The 17,980-nt window shown below is 46.4% G+C and overlaps 1 protein-coding gene across 2 annotated transcripts in view; it reads left to right on the top strand.

Moving 5' to 3' along the window:
* The window catches only part of LOC120980842 (capping protein, Arp2/3 and myosin-I linker protein 3-like), a 1,329,972-nt gene that overhangs the window by 326,199 nt on the left and 985,793 nt on the right, over positions 1–17,980 (top strand). For both annotated transcript variants that reach the window (XM_040410169.1, XM_040410170.1), the window contains one exon: positions 15,641–15,735. In XM_040410169.1, coding sequence (XP_040266103.1) covers positions 15,641–15,735 — 95 coding nt within the window. The remainder of the gene's footprint in view (positions 1–15,640; positions 15,736–17,980) is intronic.

Here is a 17,980-nt window from a genome sequence, read left to right as displayed (position 1 = left end):
CATCTAAGTCTCCAGTGGCAGTAGGTTTGTTCTTTGTGAAGAAAAAAGATGGATCACTGAGACCGTGTTTGGATTTCCGGGAGTTGAACCGTATTACAGTCCGGGATCCATATCCCCTGCCCTTGATCTCTGATCTTTTTGATCAGATTGTTGGAGCCAAGGTGTTCTCCAAGTTGGATTTGAGAGGAGCCTACAATCTGATCAGGATCAAGGAGGGGGATGAGTGGAAAACGGCCTTCAATACGCACGAGGGTCATTTTGAAAACCTGGTGATGCCTTTTGGGTTGACGAACGCGCCAGCAGTATTTCAGCGATTCGTCAATGACATTTTTCATCACTTGGTGGGGAGGTTCGTAGTAGTTTACCTGGATGACATTTTAATTTATTCTCCTGATCTGAAGACCCATCAGAATCATGTGAGACAGGTTTTGACGATCCTTCGGGAGAATAAGTTGTATGCCAAATTGGAGAAATGTTTGTTTGCGGTGCAAGAGCTTCCGTTCTTGGGATACAAGCTTTCTGATTCCGGTTTTCGTATGGACCCTGAAAAGGTCCGGGCGGTTCTGGAGTGGGACCAACCAGAGAATCAGAAAGCTTTGATGCGGTTCTTGGGGTTTACAAATTATTATAGGAAATTTATTTCGAATTATTCTACCCTAGTAAAACCTCTTACTGATATGACCAAGAAGGGCGCCGATGTCTCTGTCTGGTCGGATGAGGCGTTGCAGGCCTTTTTGGCTGTTAAGGAGCGTTTTGCGTCCGCTCCCATTCTGGTGCAGCCGGATGTGTCTCAACCATTCGTAGTGGAGGTTGATGCATCAGAGGTGGGGGTTGGGGCGGTGCTGTCACAGGGTTTATCTCCTGGCAAGTGGGTCCCGTGTGCCTTCTTCTCCAAGAAGCTCTCGGTTGCCGAGAGGAATTATGATGTTGGAGATAGAGAGTTGTTGGCTATCAAGTTGGCCTTTGAGGAATGGCGTCACTGGTTGGAGGGGGCGTCCACCCCGTTACGGTGTATACTGACCATAAGAATTTGGCTTACCTGCAATCTGCCAAGCGTCTGAACCCTAGGCAGGCCAGATGGTCACTTTTTTTTACCAGGTTCAATTTCGTGGTTACCTTTCGCCCAGGGGTCAAGAACGTCAAGGCTGATGCCTTGTCTCGCAGCTTCCCTGGGGGAGGTGATTCAGAAGATCCAGCGCCGATTTTGGCGGATGGAGTGGTGGTCTCCGCTCTGTACCCTGAATTGGAGATGGAGGTGTTGGGAGCTCAGGAGGCGGCTCCTGGTTCGTGTCCCCCAGGGAGGTTGTTTGTTCCTGAGGGCCTACGATACAAGGTGTTTAAGGAACATCACGATACTGTTCTCGCTGGACATCCTGGTGGTAAGTCCACCTGTGATCTGGTGTCCTGGAGGTTCTGGTGGCCAGGTTTGCGTAAAAGTATTGAGAATTACGTGGCAGCTTGTGAAACCTGCGCTCGGTCTAAGGTTGCTCATACTCGACCGCCTGGTTCACTTCTTCCATTGTCTATTCCATCTCGTCCTTGGACACATTTGTCCATGGACTTTATTACGGACCTACCGAGTTCCTCCGGGAGAACAGTGATTTTGGTGGTAGTCGATCGTTTCAGTAAAATGGCTCACTTTATACCACTAACAAGTCTGCCTAACGCTAAGACTCTTGCACAGATTTTTGTGGATAATATTGCTAAATTGCACGGTATTCCTTCGGATATTGTCTCTGATAGGGGCACGCAGTTTGTCTCCAGGTTTTGGAGGGCGTTCTGCTCTCGACTTGGCATTCAACTTTCTTTCTCGTCGGCTTTTCATCCACAGTCGAATGGTCAGACGGAGCGTACCAATCAAAACCTGGAGACCTACTTGAGGTGCTTTGTGGCTGAGAATCAGGAGGACTGGTCCTCGTTCTTTCCCTTAGCAAAATTTGCATTGAATAACCGTAGGCAGGAGTCCACGGGTAAGTCGCCATTTTTTGGCGCATACGGTTTCCATCCTCAGTTTGGTACCTTTTCTGGGTCTGGTTCCTCCAGGATGCCAGAGGAGGAGAGATTCTCTTCTGCCTTATCCTCTATCTGGCGGGGGATTCAAGGGAATTTGGAGAGAATGGGTGAGAGGTATAAACGAATGGCTGACTGGTCCGGACCTGTGTGTGGGTGATTTGGTGTGGTTGTCCACTAGGAATATCAAGTTGAGAATGCCATCTTGGAAACTGGGTCCAAGATTTGTTGGTCCATATAAGATTTCTGCTGTGATCAATCCTGTGGCATTTCGACTTGATCTGCCGCAGACTTGGAGGATCCACGATGTCTTCCACAAGTCTTTACTAAAAAAATATGTTAAACCGGTGGTACCATCGCCATTGCCTCCTCCTCCTGTTCTGGTCGAGGGAAACTTGGAGTTCGAGATCTCCAGGATTCTCGACTCGAGAGTTCTGCGGGGTTCCCTCCAGTACCTGGTTCACTGGAGGGGATACGGTCCTGAGGAGAGGATGTGGGTTCCGGCGTCAGATGTCAACGCCAGCCGTCTGGTGAGGGCCTTTCATAGGTCCCATCCGGATAAGGTTGGTCCAGGGTGTCCGGAGGTCACCCGTAAAAGGGGGGGGTACTGTCATGCCCCACTCTGACGATGTGCGGAGGTCGGCCAGGATTGCAGCACGAGTTTAGTGTTTGTTTTGGAGTCGTGCTGGATCCGCCCCTCATCAGGTGCACTGGGTGGAGTCATTATCTTAAATAGCTCCTCTGCCCAGTGCCCTAAGCGGATTATATTCATTATTGTGATCTTGGAAGCTAGGAAGGAAGGAAGGTTGGCTGTCTGCTCCAGCTCAGGAAGATAAGTGTTGTTTCTAGTTGGTTGTTTTGTGTCATCTTTCCCATCCAGGTTCTGTGCGAGCAGGCTGCTCCTATTTCCCACTTCATCATCTCAGGGAATTCAGGGTTTTGTCAGCCCAGGCACGGGGACATCTCAGATCTACCTTCAAGATCTGTAGATGGGCTGAGCAGTGCAGAGAAAGAGGTCAGGGATTAGCTAGGAGGTGACCCTTCCCTGTCTCTCGCCCAGAGCCTGGTTGGTTCGTTATCTGTCATACTGAGTGCACGCCCGCCGTGACACAGGGGTTCATTCACGGCAAAAGGGGGATCATGTCACCCAGCAATACAACAGAGGATGTTGAGAGATTTAGGCCCCTGTCAGCAATGCAGAGCAGGGGTTAATTCACGGCAAAAGGGGGATCATGTCACCCAGCAATACAACAGAGTATTTTGAGAGATTTAGGCCCCTGTCAGCAATGCAGAGCAGGGGTTCATTCATGGCAAAAGGGGGTTCATGTCACCCAGCAATAGAACAGAGGATTTTGAGAGATTTAAACCCCTGTCAGCAATGCAGAGCAGGGGTTTATTCGCGGCAAAAGGGGGTTCATGTCACCCAGCAATACAACTGAGGATTTTGAGAGATTTAGGCCCCTGTCAGCAATGCAGAGCAGGGGTTCATTCACGGCAAAAGGGGGATCATGTCGCCCAGCAATACAAGAGAGGATTTTGAGAGATTTAGGCCCCTGTCACCCAGGCACAGCAGGGGTTCATTCACGGCAAAAGGGGGATCATGTCACCCAGCAATAGAACAGAGGATTTTGAGAGATTTAGGACCCTGTCAGCAATGCAGAGCAGGGGTTCATTCACGGAAAAAGGGGGTTAATGTCACCCAGCAATACAACAAAGGATTTTGAGAGATTTAGGCCCCTGTCACCAAGGCACAGCAGGGGTTCATTCATGGCAAAAGGGGGTTCATGTCACCCAGCAATAGAACAGAGGATTTTGAGAGATTTAGGACCCTGTCAGCAATGCAGAGCAGGGGTTCATTCACGGCAAAAGGGAGATCATGTCACCCAGCAATACAAGAGAGGATTTTGAGAGATTTAAGCCCCTGTCACCCAGGCACAGCAGGGGTTCATTCACGACAAAAGGGGGATCATGTCACCCAGCAATAGAACAGAGGATTTTGAGAGATTTAGGCCCCTGTCAGCAATGCAGAGCAGGGGTTTATTCACGGCAAAAGGGGGTTCATGTCACCCAGCAATACAACAGAGGATTTTGAGAGATTTAGGCCCCTGTCACCCAGGCACAGCAGGGGTTCATTCATGGTAAAAGGGGGATCATGTCACCCAGCAATACAACAGAGGATTTTGAGAGATTTAGGCCCCTGTCATGAATGCAGTGCAGGGGTTCATTCACGGCAAAAGGGGGTTCATGTCACCTAGCAATACAACAGAAGATTTTGAGAGATTTAGGCCCCTGTCACCCAGGCACAGCAGGGGTTCATTCACGGCAAAAGGGGGATCATGTCACCCAGCAATACAACAGAGGATTTTGAGAGATTTAGGCCCCTGTCAGCAATGCAGAGCAGGGGTTCATTCACGGCAAAAGGGGGTTCATGTCACCCAGCAATACAACAGAGGATTTTGAGAGATTTAGGCCCCTGTCACCCAGGCACAGCAGGGGTTCATTCACGGCAAAAGGGGGTTCATGTCACCCAGCAATAGAACAGAGGATTTTGAGAGATTTAGGACCCTGTCAGCAATGCAGAGCAGGGGTTCATTCACGGCAAAAGGGGGTTCATGTCACCCAGCAATACAACAGAGGATTTTGAGAGATTTAGGCCCCTGTCAGCATGCAGAGCAGGGGTTCATTCATGACAAAAGGGGGTTCATGTCACCTAGCAATAGAACAGAGGATTTTGAGAGATGTAGGCCCCTGTCAGCAATTCAGAGCAGGGGTTTATTCACGGCAATAGAAGGTTCATGTCACCCAGCAATACAACAGAGGATTTTGAGAGATTTAGGCCCCTGTCCCCCAGGCACAGCAGGGGTTCATTCACGGCAAAAGGGGGATCATGTCACCCAGCAAAAGAACAGAGGATTTTGAGAGATTTAGGCCCCTGTCAGCAATGCAGAGCAGGGGTTCATTCACGGCAAAAGGCGGTTAATGTCACCCAGCAATACAACAGAGGATTTTAAGAGATTTAGGCCCCTGTCACCCAGGAACAGCAGGGGTTCATTTACGGCAAAAGGGGTTTCATGTCACCCAACAATACAACAGAGGATTTTGAGAGATTTAGGCCCCTGTCACCCAGGCACAGCAGGGGTTCATTCACGGCAAAAGGGGTTTCATGTCACCCAACAATACAACAGAGGATTTTGAGAGATTTAGGCCTCTGTCAGCAATGCAGAGCAGGGGTTCATTCATGGCAAAAGGAGGTTCATGTCACGCAGCAATAGAACAGACTGTTTTGAGAGATTTAGGCCCCTGTCACCCAGGCACAGCAGGGGTTTGAATATGTCAAAAATGGTAAAATGTCACCCGACCATTGAAAATGAGAATTTTTTCAATTTAGGGCACTAAAATTGCACTTTTTTCAATTAAAATGGCTCAAAAATAGTCCTTGAAAAGGCTAGAGGGATGTCAAAGGCAGTAAAATGTGCTTAAGAGCATGGCAACTGCTCTGCAAACAAATGTGGATAGGGAAATAACTTAAAATGAAATAAAATAACTAAAAATTACAAATTATCAACCTGCAACTCAGAGAAGGAGGTGGATATGGAGTCGGAGGTTGAGGAGGCGGTGAATGTGGTGTTGTAGGTGGAGGCAGCAATGGAGGAGGAACAGGTAGTCAACAATGGTTTTTTTTTATTTTTTATTGGGGTAGTTAGCCCCCAAAATATTGGGACAAATAAAAAAAAAAGAAAACAAAGAATCATTGCACTTGACTGGAGTACAAGAATGTATGTTTGATGGTGGTATAAATTTCTAATGTGCACAAGGAACAGACAAGTCTTGTGGGATCCAAGCCTGGTTCATTTTAATGAACGTGAGCTTGTCCACGTTGGCTGTGGACAGGCGGCTGCGTATGTCTGTAATGATGCCTCCTGCCGTGCTAAATACACGTTCAGAGAGTACACTGGCTGCAAGGCAGGCCAGCAACTCCAAGGCATACAGGGCAAGCTCTGGCCATGTGGACAATTTGGAGACCCAGAAGTTGAATGGGACAGAACCATCAGTCAGCACGTGTAGTCATGTGTACAGGTACTGTTCCAGCATGTTGTTCAAATGCTGCCTCCTGCTAAAATGCTCCATATCAGCAGTTGGGGCCGGTTGTTGCAGCGAGGTGACAAAGCTTTTCCACATGTCGGCCATGCTAACCCTGCCTTCTGAGGTGCTGGCGCTGACACAGCTGCGTTGGCGACCTCTTCCTTCTCCCCTGCCTTCGCCTTGTGCTTCCACTTGTCCCCCGGTGTCAGTCGGGAATGCCTGTAGTCACGCATCTTCTGATCACGCTCCAGTGAGGGAATTAAGGACGGCACATTGTCTTTGTAACGGGGATCCAGCAGGGTGGCCACCCAGTAGTCAGCACACGTTAAAATGTGGGCAACTCTGCTGTCGTTGCGCAGGCACTGCAGCATGTAGTCGCTCATGTGTGCCAGGCTGCCCACATATAAGGACAAGCTGTCCTCTGTGGGAGGCGTATTGTCTGCGTCCTCCGTATCCCCCCAACCAACCACCAGTGATGGGCCCGAGCTGCGTTGGATACCACCGCGCTGTGAACATGCTTCATCCCCATCCTCCACCTCCTCCTCCTCCAGTAGTAGGCCCTGGCTGGCCAAGTTTGTACCTGGCCTCTGCTGTTGTAAAAATCCTCTTTCTGAGCCACTTCTAAAAGACTGGCCTGAAAGTGTTAGAGATGACCTCTCTTCCTCCTCCTCGTCCTGGGCCACATCCTCTTCCATCATCGCCCTAAGTGTTTTCTCAATCAGACATAGAAGTAGTATTGTAACGCTGATAACGGCGTCATCGCCACTGGCAATGTTGGTGGAGTACTGGAAACAGCGCAACAGGGCACACAGGTCTCGCATGGAGGCCCAGTCATTGGTGGTGAAGTGGTGCTGTTCCGCAGTGCGACTCACCCGTGCTTACTGCAGCTGAAACTCCACTATGGCCTGCTGCTGCTCGCACAGTCTCTCCAGCATGTGCAAGGTGGAGTTCCACCTGGTGGGCATGTCGCATATGAGGCGGTGAGCGGGAAGGCTGAAGTTACGCTGTAGAGCAGACAGCCGAGCGGTGGCAGGATGAGAAAGCCGGAAGCGCGCACAGATGGCCCGCACTTTATGCAGCAGCTCAGATATGTCGGGGTAGTTGTGAATGAATTTCTGCACCACCAAATTCAGCACATGCGCCAGGCAAGGGATGTGCGTCAAACCGGCTAGTCCCAGAGCTGCAACGAGATTTCGCCCATTATCGCACACCACCAGGCCGGGCTTGAGGCCCACTGACAGCAACCACTCGTCAGTCTGTTGTTCTATGCCCCACCACAACTCCTGCGCGGTGTGGGGCCTGTCCCCCAAACACATCAGTTTCAGAATGGCCTGCTGATGTTTACCCCTGGCTGTGCTGAAGTTGGTGGTGAAGGTCTGTCGCTGACCGGATGAGGAGGTGGTAGAAGAGGAGGAGGAAGCCGAGTAGGAAGAGGAGGCAACAGGAGGCAAAGAATGATTCACCGCGATCCTTGGCGGCGGAAGGACGTGCGCCAAACAGCTCTCCGCCTGGGGCCCAGCCGCCACTACATTTACCCAGTGTGCAGTTAGGGAGATATAGCGTCCCTGGCCATGCATACTGGTCCACGTATCTGTGGTTAGGTGACCTTGCCACAGATGGCGTTGCACAGTGCACACTTGATTTTATCCGATACTTGGTTGTGCAGGGAGGGCACGGCTCTCCTGGAGAAGTAGTGGCAGCTGGGAATGACGTACTGTGGGACAGCAAGCGACATGAGCTGTTTGAAGCTGTCCATCTCCACCAGCCTGAATGACAGCATTTCAAAGGCCAGCAGTTTAGAAATGCTGGCATTCAGGGCAAGGGATCGAGGGTGGCTAGGTGGGAATTTACGCTTTCTCTCATAGGTTTGTGAGATGAGAGCTGAACCATTCCGTGTGACATGGTGGAGATGCATGGTGACGGAGGTGGTGTTGTTGTTGGCACATCCTCTGTTTGCTGGGCGGCATGTGCCAACGTTCCTCCAGAGGCGGAGGAAGAGGCCGAGGCAGCAGCAGAAGAGGGAGCAGGAGGGGCCTAAGCCCTTTCTTGGTTTTGAAGGTGCTTACTCCACTGCAGCCTGTGTCTCGCATGTAGATGCCTGGTCATGCAGGTTGTGCTAAGGTTCAGAACGTTAATGCCTTGCTTCAGGCTCTGATGGCACAGCGTGGAAACCACTCGGGTCTTGTCGTCAGCACATTGTGTGAAGAAGTGCCATGCCAGGGAACTCCTTGAAGCTGCCTTTGGTGTGCTCGGTCCCTGTTGACGGTGGCCAGTAGCAGGCGAACTGTTTTGCCGACGGCTGTTCTGCTTTTGCACCCTGCTCCCGCTTTTGCTACGCTGTTGGCTCGGTCTCACCACTGCCTCTTCCTCCGAACTCTGAAAGTCAGTGGCACGACCTTCATTCCATGTGGGGTCTAGGACCTCATCGTCCCCTGCATCGTCTTCCACCCAGTCTTCCAGTGACTTATGCTCATGTAATCACAGATGTGCAGTATATTAGAGGTTTTTTTCACCCCAGTAACCAAAAAGCTGTATTTCTGTCCTAAATGTGACAGTGACTTATGCACGTGTAATCCCTGATGTGCAGTATATCAGAGGTTTTTTTCACCCCAGTATGCCAAAGCTGTATTTCTGGACTTGCAGATAGCTTATGCTGGTGCACTATCGTTGCATAAAATGGCTGCCGATCATGTATTGATATTGACTAACTGAAGAAAAAAAAGTTCGTTTTCAGCAGTAGTTGGCTCAGGGCAGGCTTAAAAAAATTGTGCACTGCACCCACAAAATACTTTTTCTGTAGATCGCTGAGTACATAAACCAGTTCTTGATAAGATTTCTCCCTGATCTCTCCCTCACAGCAGCTGCAGCCTCTCCCTACACTAATCCGAGCAGAGTGACGGGCGGCGCTACGTGACTCCAGCTTAAATAGAGGCTGGGTCACATGCTGCAGTTGGCCAATCACAGCCATGCCAATAGTACGCATGGCTGTGATGGCCTTTTGGGGCAAGTAGTATGACGCTTGTTGATTGGCTGCTTTGCAGCCTTTCAAAAAGCGCCATAAAAATCGCCGTACACCAAACCCAAACCCGAACTTTTACGTAAATGTTCGGTTTCGGGTCCGGGTGCCGAAAATCCTAAAGTTCGGTACGAACCCGAACTTTACAGTTCGGGTTCGCTCAACTCTAGACACAACCCCTTTAAATAAGGAAACGCTGCAATGTGTTTTTGGGAAAAAAGGTACTTTATAACCAAAATATACTCTTCTGTTGATGCACTAAAATATGCTGAAAAATAGGCTTATTGCAGAATCATAAACTGTGAGGACTTTGCAACAGGTTTTTAGAAAGAAAAAGTCGCAATTGCACAACATCTTAAGCTAAATATATAGTGGATATAAAAAGTCTTACACACCCCTGTTAAAATGTCAGGTTTCTGTTGTGTAAAAAAATTAGACAGATAAATCATTTCAGAACTTTTTCCACCTTTAATGTGACCTATTAACTGTACAACTCAACTCAAAACAAACTGAAATCTTTTAGGTAGAGGGAAGAAAAAATATAAAAATAAAATCATTTGGTTGCATAAGTGTGCACACCCTTAACCGCCTCCGGACCACCTAACGCAGGATCGCGTTCCGGAGGCGGCAGCCCTGCGCTGAGTCACGCATATATGCGTCATCTCGCGAGACGCGAGATTTCCTGTGAACGCGCGCACACAGGCGCGCGCGTTCACAGGATCGGAAGGTAAGCGAGTGGATCTCCATCCTACCAGCGGCGATCGTTCGCTGGCAGGCTGGAGATTTGATTTTTTTAACCCCTTACAGGTATATTAGACGCTATTTTGATAACAGCGTCTAATATACCTGCTACCTGGTCCTCTGGTGGTCCCTTTTGTTTGGATCGACCACCAGAGGACACAGGTAGCTCAGTAAAGTAGCACCAAACACCACTACACTACACCCCCCCCCCCCGTCACTTATTAACCCCTTATTAGCCCCTGATCACCCCATATAGACTCCCTGATCACCCCCCTGTCATTGATTACCCCCCTGTCATTGATCACCCCCCTGTAAAGCTCCATTCAGACGTCCGCATGATTTTTACGGATCCACTGATAGATGGATCGGATCCGCAAAACGCATACGGACGTCTGAATGGAGCCTTACAGGGGCGTGATCAATGACTGTGGTGATCACCCCATATAGACTCCCTGATCACCCCCCTGTCATTGATTACCCCCCTGTCATTGATCACCCCCCTGTAAAGCTCCATTCAGACGTCCGCATGATTTTTACGGATCCACTGATAGATGGATCGGATCCGCAAAACGCATACGGACGTCTGAATGGAGCCTTACAGGGGCGTGATCAATGACTGTGGTGATCACCCCATATAGACTCCCTGATCACCCCCCTGTCATTGATTACCCCCCTATCATTGATCACCCCCCTGTAAAGCTCCATTCAGACGTCGGCATGATTTTTACGGATCCACTGATAGATGGATCGGATCCGCAAAACACATACGGACGTATGAATGGAGCCTTACAGGGGCGTGATCAATGACTGTGGTGATCACCCCATATAGACTCCCTGATCACCCCCCTGTCATTGATTACCCCCCTGTCATTGATCACCCCCCTGTAAAGCTCCATTCAGACGTCCGCATGATTTTTACGGATCCACTGATAGATGGATCGGATCCGCAAAACGCATACGGACGTCTGAATGGAGCCTTACAGGGGCGTGATCAATGACTGTGGTGATCACCCCATATAGACTCCCTGATTACCCCCCTGTCATTGATTACCCCCCTGTAATTGATCACCCCCCTGTAAAGCTCCATTCAGACGTCCGCATGATTTTTACGGATCCACTGATAGATGGATCGGATCCTCAAAACACATACAGGCGTCTCCCTGGAGCCTTCCAGGGGGGGGTGATCACCCCATATAGACTCCCTGATCACCCCCCTGTCATTGATCACCCCCCCTGTCATTGATCACCCCCCCCCTGTCAGGCTGCATTCAGATGTCCGTATGATTTTTACGGATCCACGGATACATGGATCGGATCCGCAAAACACATACGGACATCTGAATGGAGCCTTACAGGGGGGTGATCAATGACAGGGGGGTGATCACCCCATATAGACTCCCTGATCACCCCCGTCATTGATCACCCCCCTGTCATTGATCACCCCCCTGTAAGGCTGCATTCAGATGTCCGTATGTTTTTTACGGATCCACGGATACATGGATCGGATCCGCAAAACACATACGGACATCTGAATGGAGCCTTATAGGGGGGTGATCAATGACAGGGGGGTGATCACCCCATATAGACTCCCTGATCACCCCCCTGTCATTGATCACCCCCCTGTCATTGATCACCCCCCTGTAAGGCTCCATTCAGACATTTTTTTGGCCCAAGTTAGCGGAAATTTTTTTTTTTCTTACAAAGTCTCATATTCCACTAACTTGTGTCAAAAAATAAAATCTCACATGAACTCACCATACCCCTCACGGAATCCAAATGCGTAAAATTTTTTAGACATTTATATTCCAGACTTCTTCTCACGCTTTAGGGTCCCTAGAATACCAGGGCAGTATAAATACCCCACATGTGACCCCATTTCGGAAAGAAGACACCCCCAGGTATTCCATGAGGGGCATATTGAGTCCATGAAAGATTGAAATTTTTGTCCCAAGTTAGTGGAAAGGGAGACTTTGTGAGAAAAAAATAAATAAAATCAATTTCCGCTAACTTGTGCCAAAAAAAAAAAATTCGATGAACTCGCCATGCCCCTCATTGAATACCTTGGGGTGTCTTCTTTCCAAAATGGGGTCACATGTGGGGTATTTATACTGCCCTGGCATTCTAGGGGCCCTAAAGCGTGAGAAGAAGTCTGGGATCCAAATGTCTAAAAATGCCCTCATAAAAGGAATGTGGGCCCCTTTGCGCATCTAGGCTGCAAAAAAGTGTCACACATCTGGTATCGCCGTACTCAGGAGAAGTTGGGAAATGTGTTTTGGGGTGTCATTTTACATATACCCATGCTGGGTGAGATAAATATCTTGGTCAAATGCCAACTTTGTATAAAAAAATGGGAAAAGTTGTCTTTTGCCGAGATATTTCTCTCACTCAGCATGAGTATATGTAAAAAGACACCCCAAAACACATTGCCCAACTTCTCCTGAATACGGCGATACCACATGTGTGACACTTTTTTGCGGCCTAGGTGGGCAAAGGGGCCCACATTCCAAAGAGCACCTTTAGGATTTCACAGATCATTTACCTACCCTGGAAAATGCCAGGGCAGTATAACTACCCCACAAGTGACCCCATTTTGGAAAGAAGACACCCCAAGGTATTCCGTGAGGGGCATGGAGAGTTCCTAGAATTTTATATTTTTTGTCACAAGTTAGCGGAAAATGATGATTTTTTTTTTTTTCTTACAAAGTCTCATATTCCACTAACTTGTGACAAAAAATAAAAACTTCCATGAACTCACTATGCCCATCAGCGAATACCTGGGGGTGTCTTCTTTCCAAAATGGGGTCACTTGTGGGGTAGTTATACTGCCCTGGCATTCTAGTGGCCCAAATGTGTGGTAAGTAGTTTGAAATCAAAATCTGTAAAAAATGGCCGGTGAAATCCGAAAGGTGCTCTTTGGAATGTGGGCCCCTTTGCCCACCTAGGCTGCAAAAAAGTGTCACACATCTGGTATCTCCGTACTCAGGAGAAGTTGGGCAATGTGTTTTGGGGGTGTCATTTTACATATACCCATGCTGGGTGAGCTAAATATCTTGGTCAAATGCCAACTTTGTATAAAAAAAATGGGAAAAGTTGTCTTTTGCCAAGATATTTCTCTCACCCAGCATGGGTATATGTAAAAAGACACGCCAAAACACATTGCCCAACTTCTCCTGAGTACGGGGATACCAGATGTGTGACACTTTTTTGCAGCCTAGGTGGGCAAAGGGACCCACATTCCAAAGAGCACCTTTCAGATTTCACCGGCCATTTTTTACAGATTTTGATTTCAAACCACTTCTCACGCATTCAGCCCCTAAAATGCCAGGGCAGTATAACTACCCCACAAGTGACCCCATTTTGGAAAGAAGACACCCGCAGGTATTTCGTGATGGGCATAGTGAGTTCATGGAAGTTTTTATTTTTTGTTACAAGTTAGTGGAATATGAGACTTTGTAAGAAAAAAAAAAAAGAAAAAAAATCATCATTTTCCGCTAACTTGTGACAAAAAATAAAAAATTCTAGGAACTCGCCATGCCCCTCACGGAATACCTTGGGGTGTCTTCTTTCCAAAATGGGGTCACTTGTGGGGTAGTTATACTGCCCTGGCATTCTAGGGGCCCTAATGTGTGGTAAGTAGTTAAATGACCTGTGAAATCCGAAAGGTGCTCTTTGGAATGTGGGCCCCTTTGCCCACCTAGGCTGCAAAAAAGTGTCACACATCTGGTATCCCCGTACTCAGGAGAAGTTGGGCAATGTGTTTTGTGGTGTCTTTTTACATATACCCATGCTGGGTGAGAGAAATATCTTGGCAAAAGACAACTTTTCCCATTTTTTTATACAAAGCTGGCATTTGACCAAGATATTTAGCTCACCCAGCATGGGTATATGTAAAATGACACCCCAAAACACATTGCCCAACTTCTCCTGAGTACGTAGATGTGTGACACTTTTTTGCAGCCTAGGTGGGCAAAGGGGCCCACATTCCAAAGAGCACCTTTCGGATTTCACCGGCCATTTTTTACAGATTTTGATTCCAAACTACTTCGCACGCATTTGGGCCCCTAAAATGCCAGGGCAGTATAACTACCCCACAAGTGACCCCATTTTGGAAAGAAGACACCCCAAGCTATTTCATGATGGGCATAGTGAGTTCATGGAAGTTTATATTTTTTGGCACAAGTTAGTGGAATATGAGACTTTGTAAGAAAAAACTACAATAAAATAAAATAAAATCATAATTTTCCGCTAACTTGTGACAAAAAATAAAAAGTTTTATGAACTCACTATGCCCATCAGCGAATACCTTAGGGTGTCTACTTTCCGAAAATGGGGTCATTTGTGGGGTGTTTGTACTGTCTGGCCATTGTAGAACCTCAGGAAACATGACAGGTGCTCAGAAAGTCAGAGCTGCTTCAAAAAGCGGAAATTCACATTTTTGTACCATAGTTTGTAAACGCTATAACTTTTACCCAAACCATTTTTTTTTTTTACCCAAACATTTTTTTTTATCAAAGACATTTAGAACAATAAATTTAGAGAAAAATTTATATATGGATGTCGTTTTTTTTGCAAAATTTTACAACTGAAAGTGAAAAATTTCATTTTTTTGCAAAAAAATCGTTAAATTTCGATTAATAACAAAAAAAGTAAAAATGTCAGCAGCAATGAAATACCACCAAATGAAAGCTCTATTAGTGAGAAGAAAAGGAGGTAAAATTCATTTGGGTGGTAAGTTGCATGACCGAGCAATAAACGGTGAAAGTAGTGTAGGTCAGAAGTGTAAAAAGTGGCCTGGTCTTTAAGGGTGTTTAAGCTATGGGGGCTGAGGTGGTTAAACTAATACTTTTTCGAAGCACCTTTTGATTTTATTACAGCACTCAGTCTTTTTGGGTATAAATCTTTTAGCATGGCACATTTTGACTTCTTCTTTGCAAAAATACTCCAAATCTGTCAGATTGCGAGGGGATCTCCTGTGCACAGCCCTCTTCAGATCACCCCACAGATTTTCAATCGGATTCAGGTCTGGGCTCTGTCTGGGCTGTTCTGAAAAACTTTAATCTTCTTCTGGTAAGCCATTCCTTTGTTGATTTGGATGTATGCTTTGTCAAGCTGACAGATGGAGGGACGTTGTGTTGTGTTGTGCCATATTTTCTTCACTTGATGATGACTGTCTTCATTGTGTTCCATGGTATATCTAATGCCTTGGAAATTATTTTGTACCCTTCTCCTGACTGATACCTTTTAACAATGAGATCCCTCTGATGCTTTGGAAGCTCTTTATGGACCATGGCTTTTGCTGTGGGATGCGACTAAGAAAATTTCAGGAAAGACCAACTAGAGCAGCTGAACTTTATTTGGGGTTAATCAGAGGCACTTTAAATGATGGCACTTTAAAAGATGGCAGGTGTATGCTGTCTCCTATTTAACATAATTTTGAATGTGATTGCTTAATTCTGAACACAGCTACATCCCCAGTTACAAGATGCATGTGCACACTTACGCAACCACATTATTTTCGTTTTTTTGTTTTCTTCCCTCCACCTAAAAGATTTCAGTTTGTTTTTCAATTGAGTGGTACAGTGTATAAGTCATATTAAAAGGTGGAAAAAGTTCTGAAAATATTTATCTTTGTCTCATTATTTTACAGCACAGAAACCTGACATTTTAACAGGGGTGTGTAGACTTTTTAAATCCACTATATATAATATATATATTTTATCCATAATGCTTCTAGGAAACTATATATGAAAATGCTAAACACATTTTTTATTTTATTTTTTTTATCTGCAGAAAAATAATAAGGAAAAATCCAGATCTACAAAACAATTTCACAGGGATTACCGATCATCTGGAAGATTTTACAGAAATGAACCAAGGACCTTGTGGTAATTGTCCATTTTAATGAAATTATCAAATTCTTTTTTGAGAATGTATATGACTGGCATTCCTAAAAACCATAGGGGGAGGCGTTTGCCTTTATATAAAAAAAAAATATATATATATATATATATATTTACCCAGAGTGTGGACTTTAGACAGGATTTTATATAATCCTGTCTAAAGTCCACACTCTGGGTAAATATAAGTGAGGAAAATGAGCATGTGGAGTTACTGTGGGTAGAAATACATAATGGGAAACCCAATAATAAAATACTGATAGGGGTTTGTTATAAGCTACCTAATATAACAGAGTCCACAGAAAATCTACTACTAAGGGAAATAGAAGAGGCAGCAAAACAAAAAAAGTTCTTTATTATAGGGGACTTCAACTACCAAGACTGAGAAACTGAAAGCTGTGGATATCATGAAGGAAACAGATTCTTGGAAAAGCTAAACATTATTACCTTTCCCAACTGGTATAGGATCTAACTAGAGGGATGGCCATATTGGACTTTACTATATTAACCAATAGACTTGACAGAACAGACGTGTAGGTTGGGGGATGCCAGGGAGTAATATAATCAACTTCCAATTGTAATTCAAAATTGTGTTTTTTCAGGGAGGCACAAAAACGCTTAACTTCCAAAAAAAATTAAAAAAATTTGACCAGTTTAGATAGTTCATCAGTCTCACTAACTGGGACAATGTCCTAAAAAACTAAAATACAGCCACAAAATGGGATATTTTTAAAAGCATCCTAAACTCTAATTACGAGAGATGCATAACTTATGGGAATAAAAGGTTCACAAACTAAAAAAATAATAATGTGGATAAATAGAAATGTAATGGGGCAATAAATAACAAAAATAAAGCATTTAAATTACTAAAACAGGAATGTAGTGAAGAAGCGCTAAAAACCTACAAGGAGAAAAACAGAATATGTTAAAAGATCGATAAAGGGAGCCAGGCTCATTGCCAAAGAGAGTAAAACTAAATCTAAAATGTTTTTCAGTTATATAAATGGTAAACCTGAAAGAGTTGGTCCTTTAAGGAGTTATGAGGGAGGAGTTGTAGAGAGTGATAAGGAGAAAGCGGGTATGAAGCCAGGTATGCTGTGGTTGCCCCTGAGAATAATAGTTTTTGCCTCGGATCAATAGGGAATCCATAGAGAACCACATGAGGGCCATCTGTCATAGGAAGCTGGGGCAGGAAGACCAAAACTCACAGACCGGCAAGGAGGGCATTAATCAGGTAAACCTGGAGGAGCTGCAGAGTTCCACAGCAGAGACTGGAGTATCTGTACATAGGACGACAAAAAGCCGTACGCTCCATTGAGTTGGGCTTTATGGCAGAGTGGCCAGAAGAAAGCCATGGTGTGAGTTTGCGAAAAGGCATGTGGGAGACTCCCAAAATGAATGGAGGAAGTTGCTCTGTTCTGATGTGACTAAAATTTTACTTTTCAGCCATCAAAGAAAACGTTATGCCTGGTGCAAACCCGACATATCACATCACCCAAAGAACACCATCCCCACAGTGAAACGTGGCTGTGGGGATGTTTTTCAGCAGCCAGGTCTGGGAAACTGGTCAGAGTTGAGGGAAAGATGGATGGTGCTAAATACAGGTATATTCTTGAGCAAAACCTGTACCACTCTGTGCGTGATTTGAGGCTAGGATGGATGTTCACCTTCCAGTAGGACAATGACCCCAAACACACTGCTAAAACAACACTTGAGTGGTTTAAGGGGAAACATGTAAATGGGTTGGAATGGCCTAGTCAAAGCCCAGATCTCAATCCAATAGAAAATCTGTGGTCAGACTTAAAGGGGTTGTCCGGGTTCAGAGCTGAACCCGGACATACATCCATTTTCACCCCGGCAGCCCCCCTGACAGGAGCATCAGAGCAGTTCATGCTCCGATGCTCTCCTTTGCCCTGCGCTAAATCACGCAGGGCAAAGGCATTTTTTGGAGTTCCGGTGACGTACCGGGGCTCTCCATGGGGCTGCCAGGAACCCCGGTGACTTCATCGGCACTGATGGGCGGGATTTAGCGCTGCCCTAGCCAGTAAAACGGCTAGTGCAGCGCTAAAGGCCGCCCATCAGAGCCGGTGACGTCACCGAACACACTGCGGGGCGGAAGTTTCTGCCCGGCAGTGTGTTATTGAAAACAAAAGAGCCCTTGCGCTGCGCTATTTAGCGCAGGTCAAGGGAGCGCATCGGAGCATGAGATGCTCCGATGCTAGCCTCAGGGGGG

Source organism: Bufo bufo, chromosome 10, assembly GCF_905171765.1.
Source record: "Bufo bufo chromosome 10, aBufBuf1.1, whole genome shotgun sequence".
Taxonomy (NCBI): domain Eukaryota; kingdom Metazoa; phylum Chordata; class Amphibia; order Anura; family Bufonidae; genus Bufo; species Bufo bufo.
Note: the sequence above shows the minus strand (reverse complement) of the source record. Positions and strands in the feature narration are given on the sequence as shown.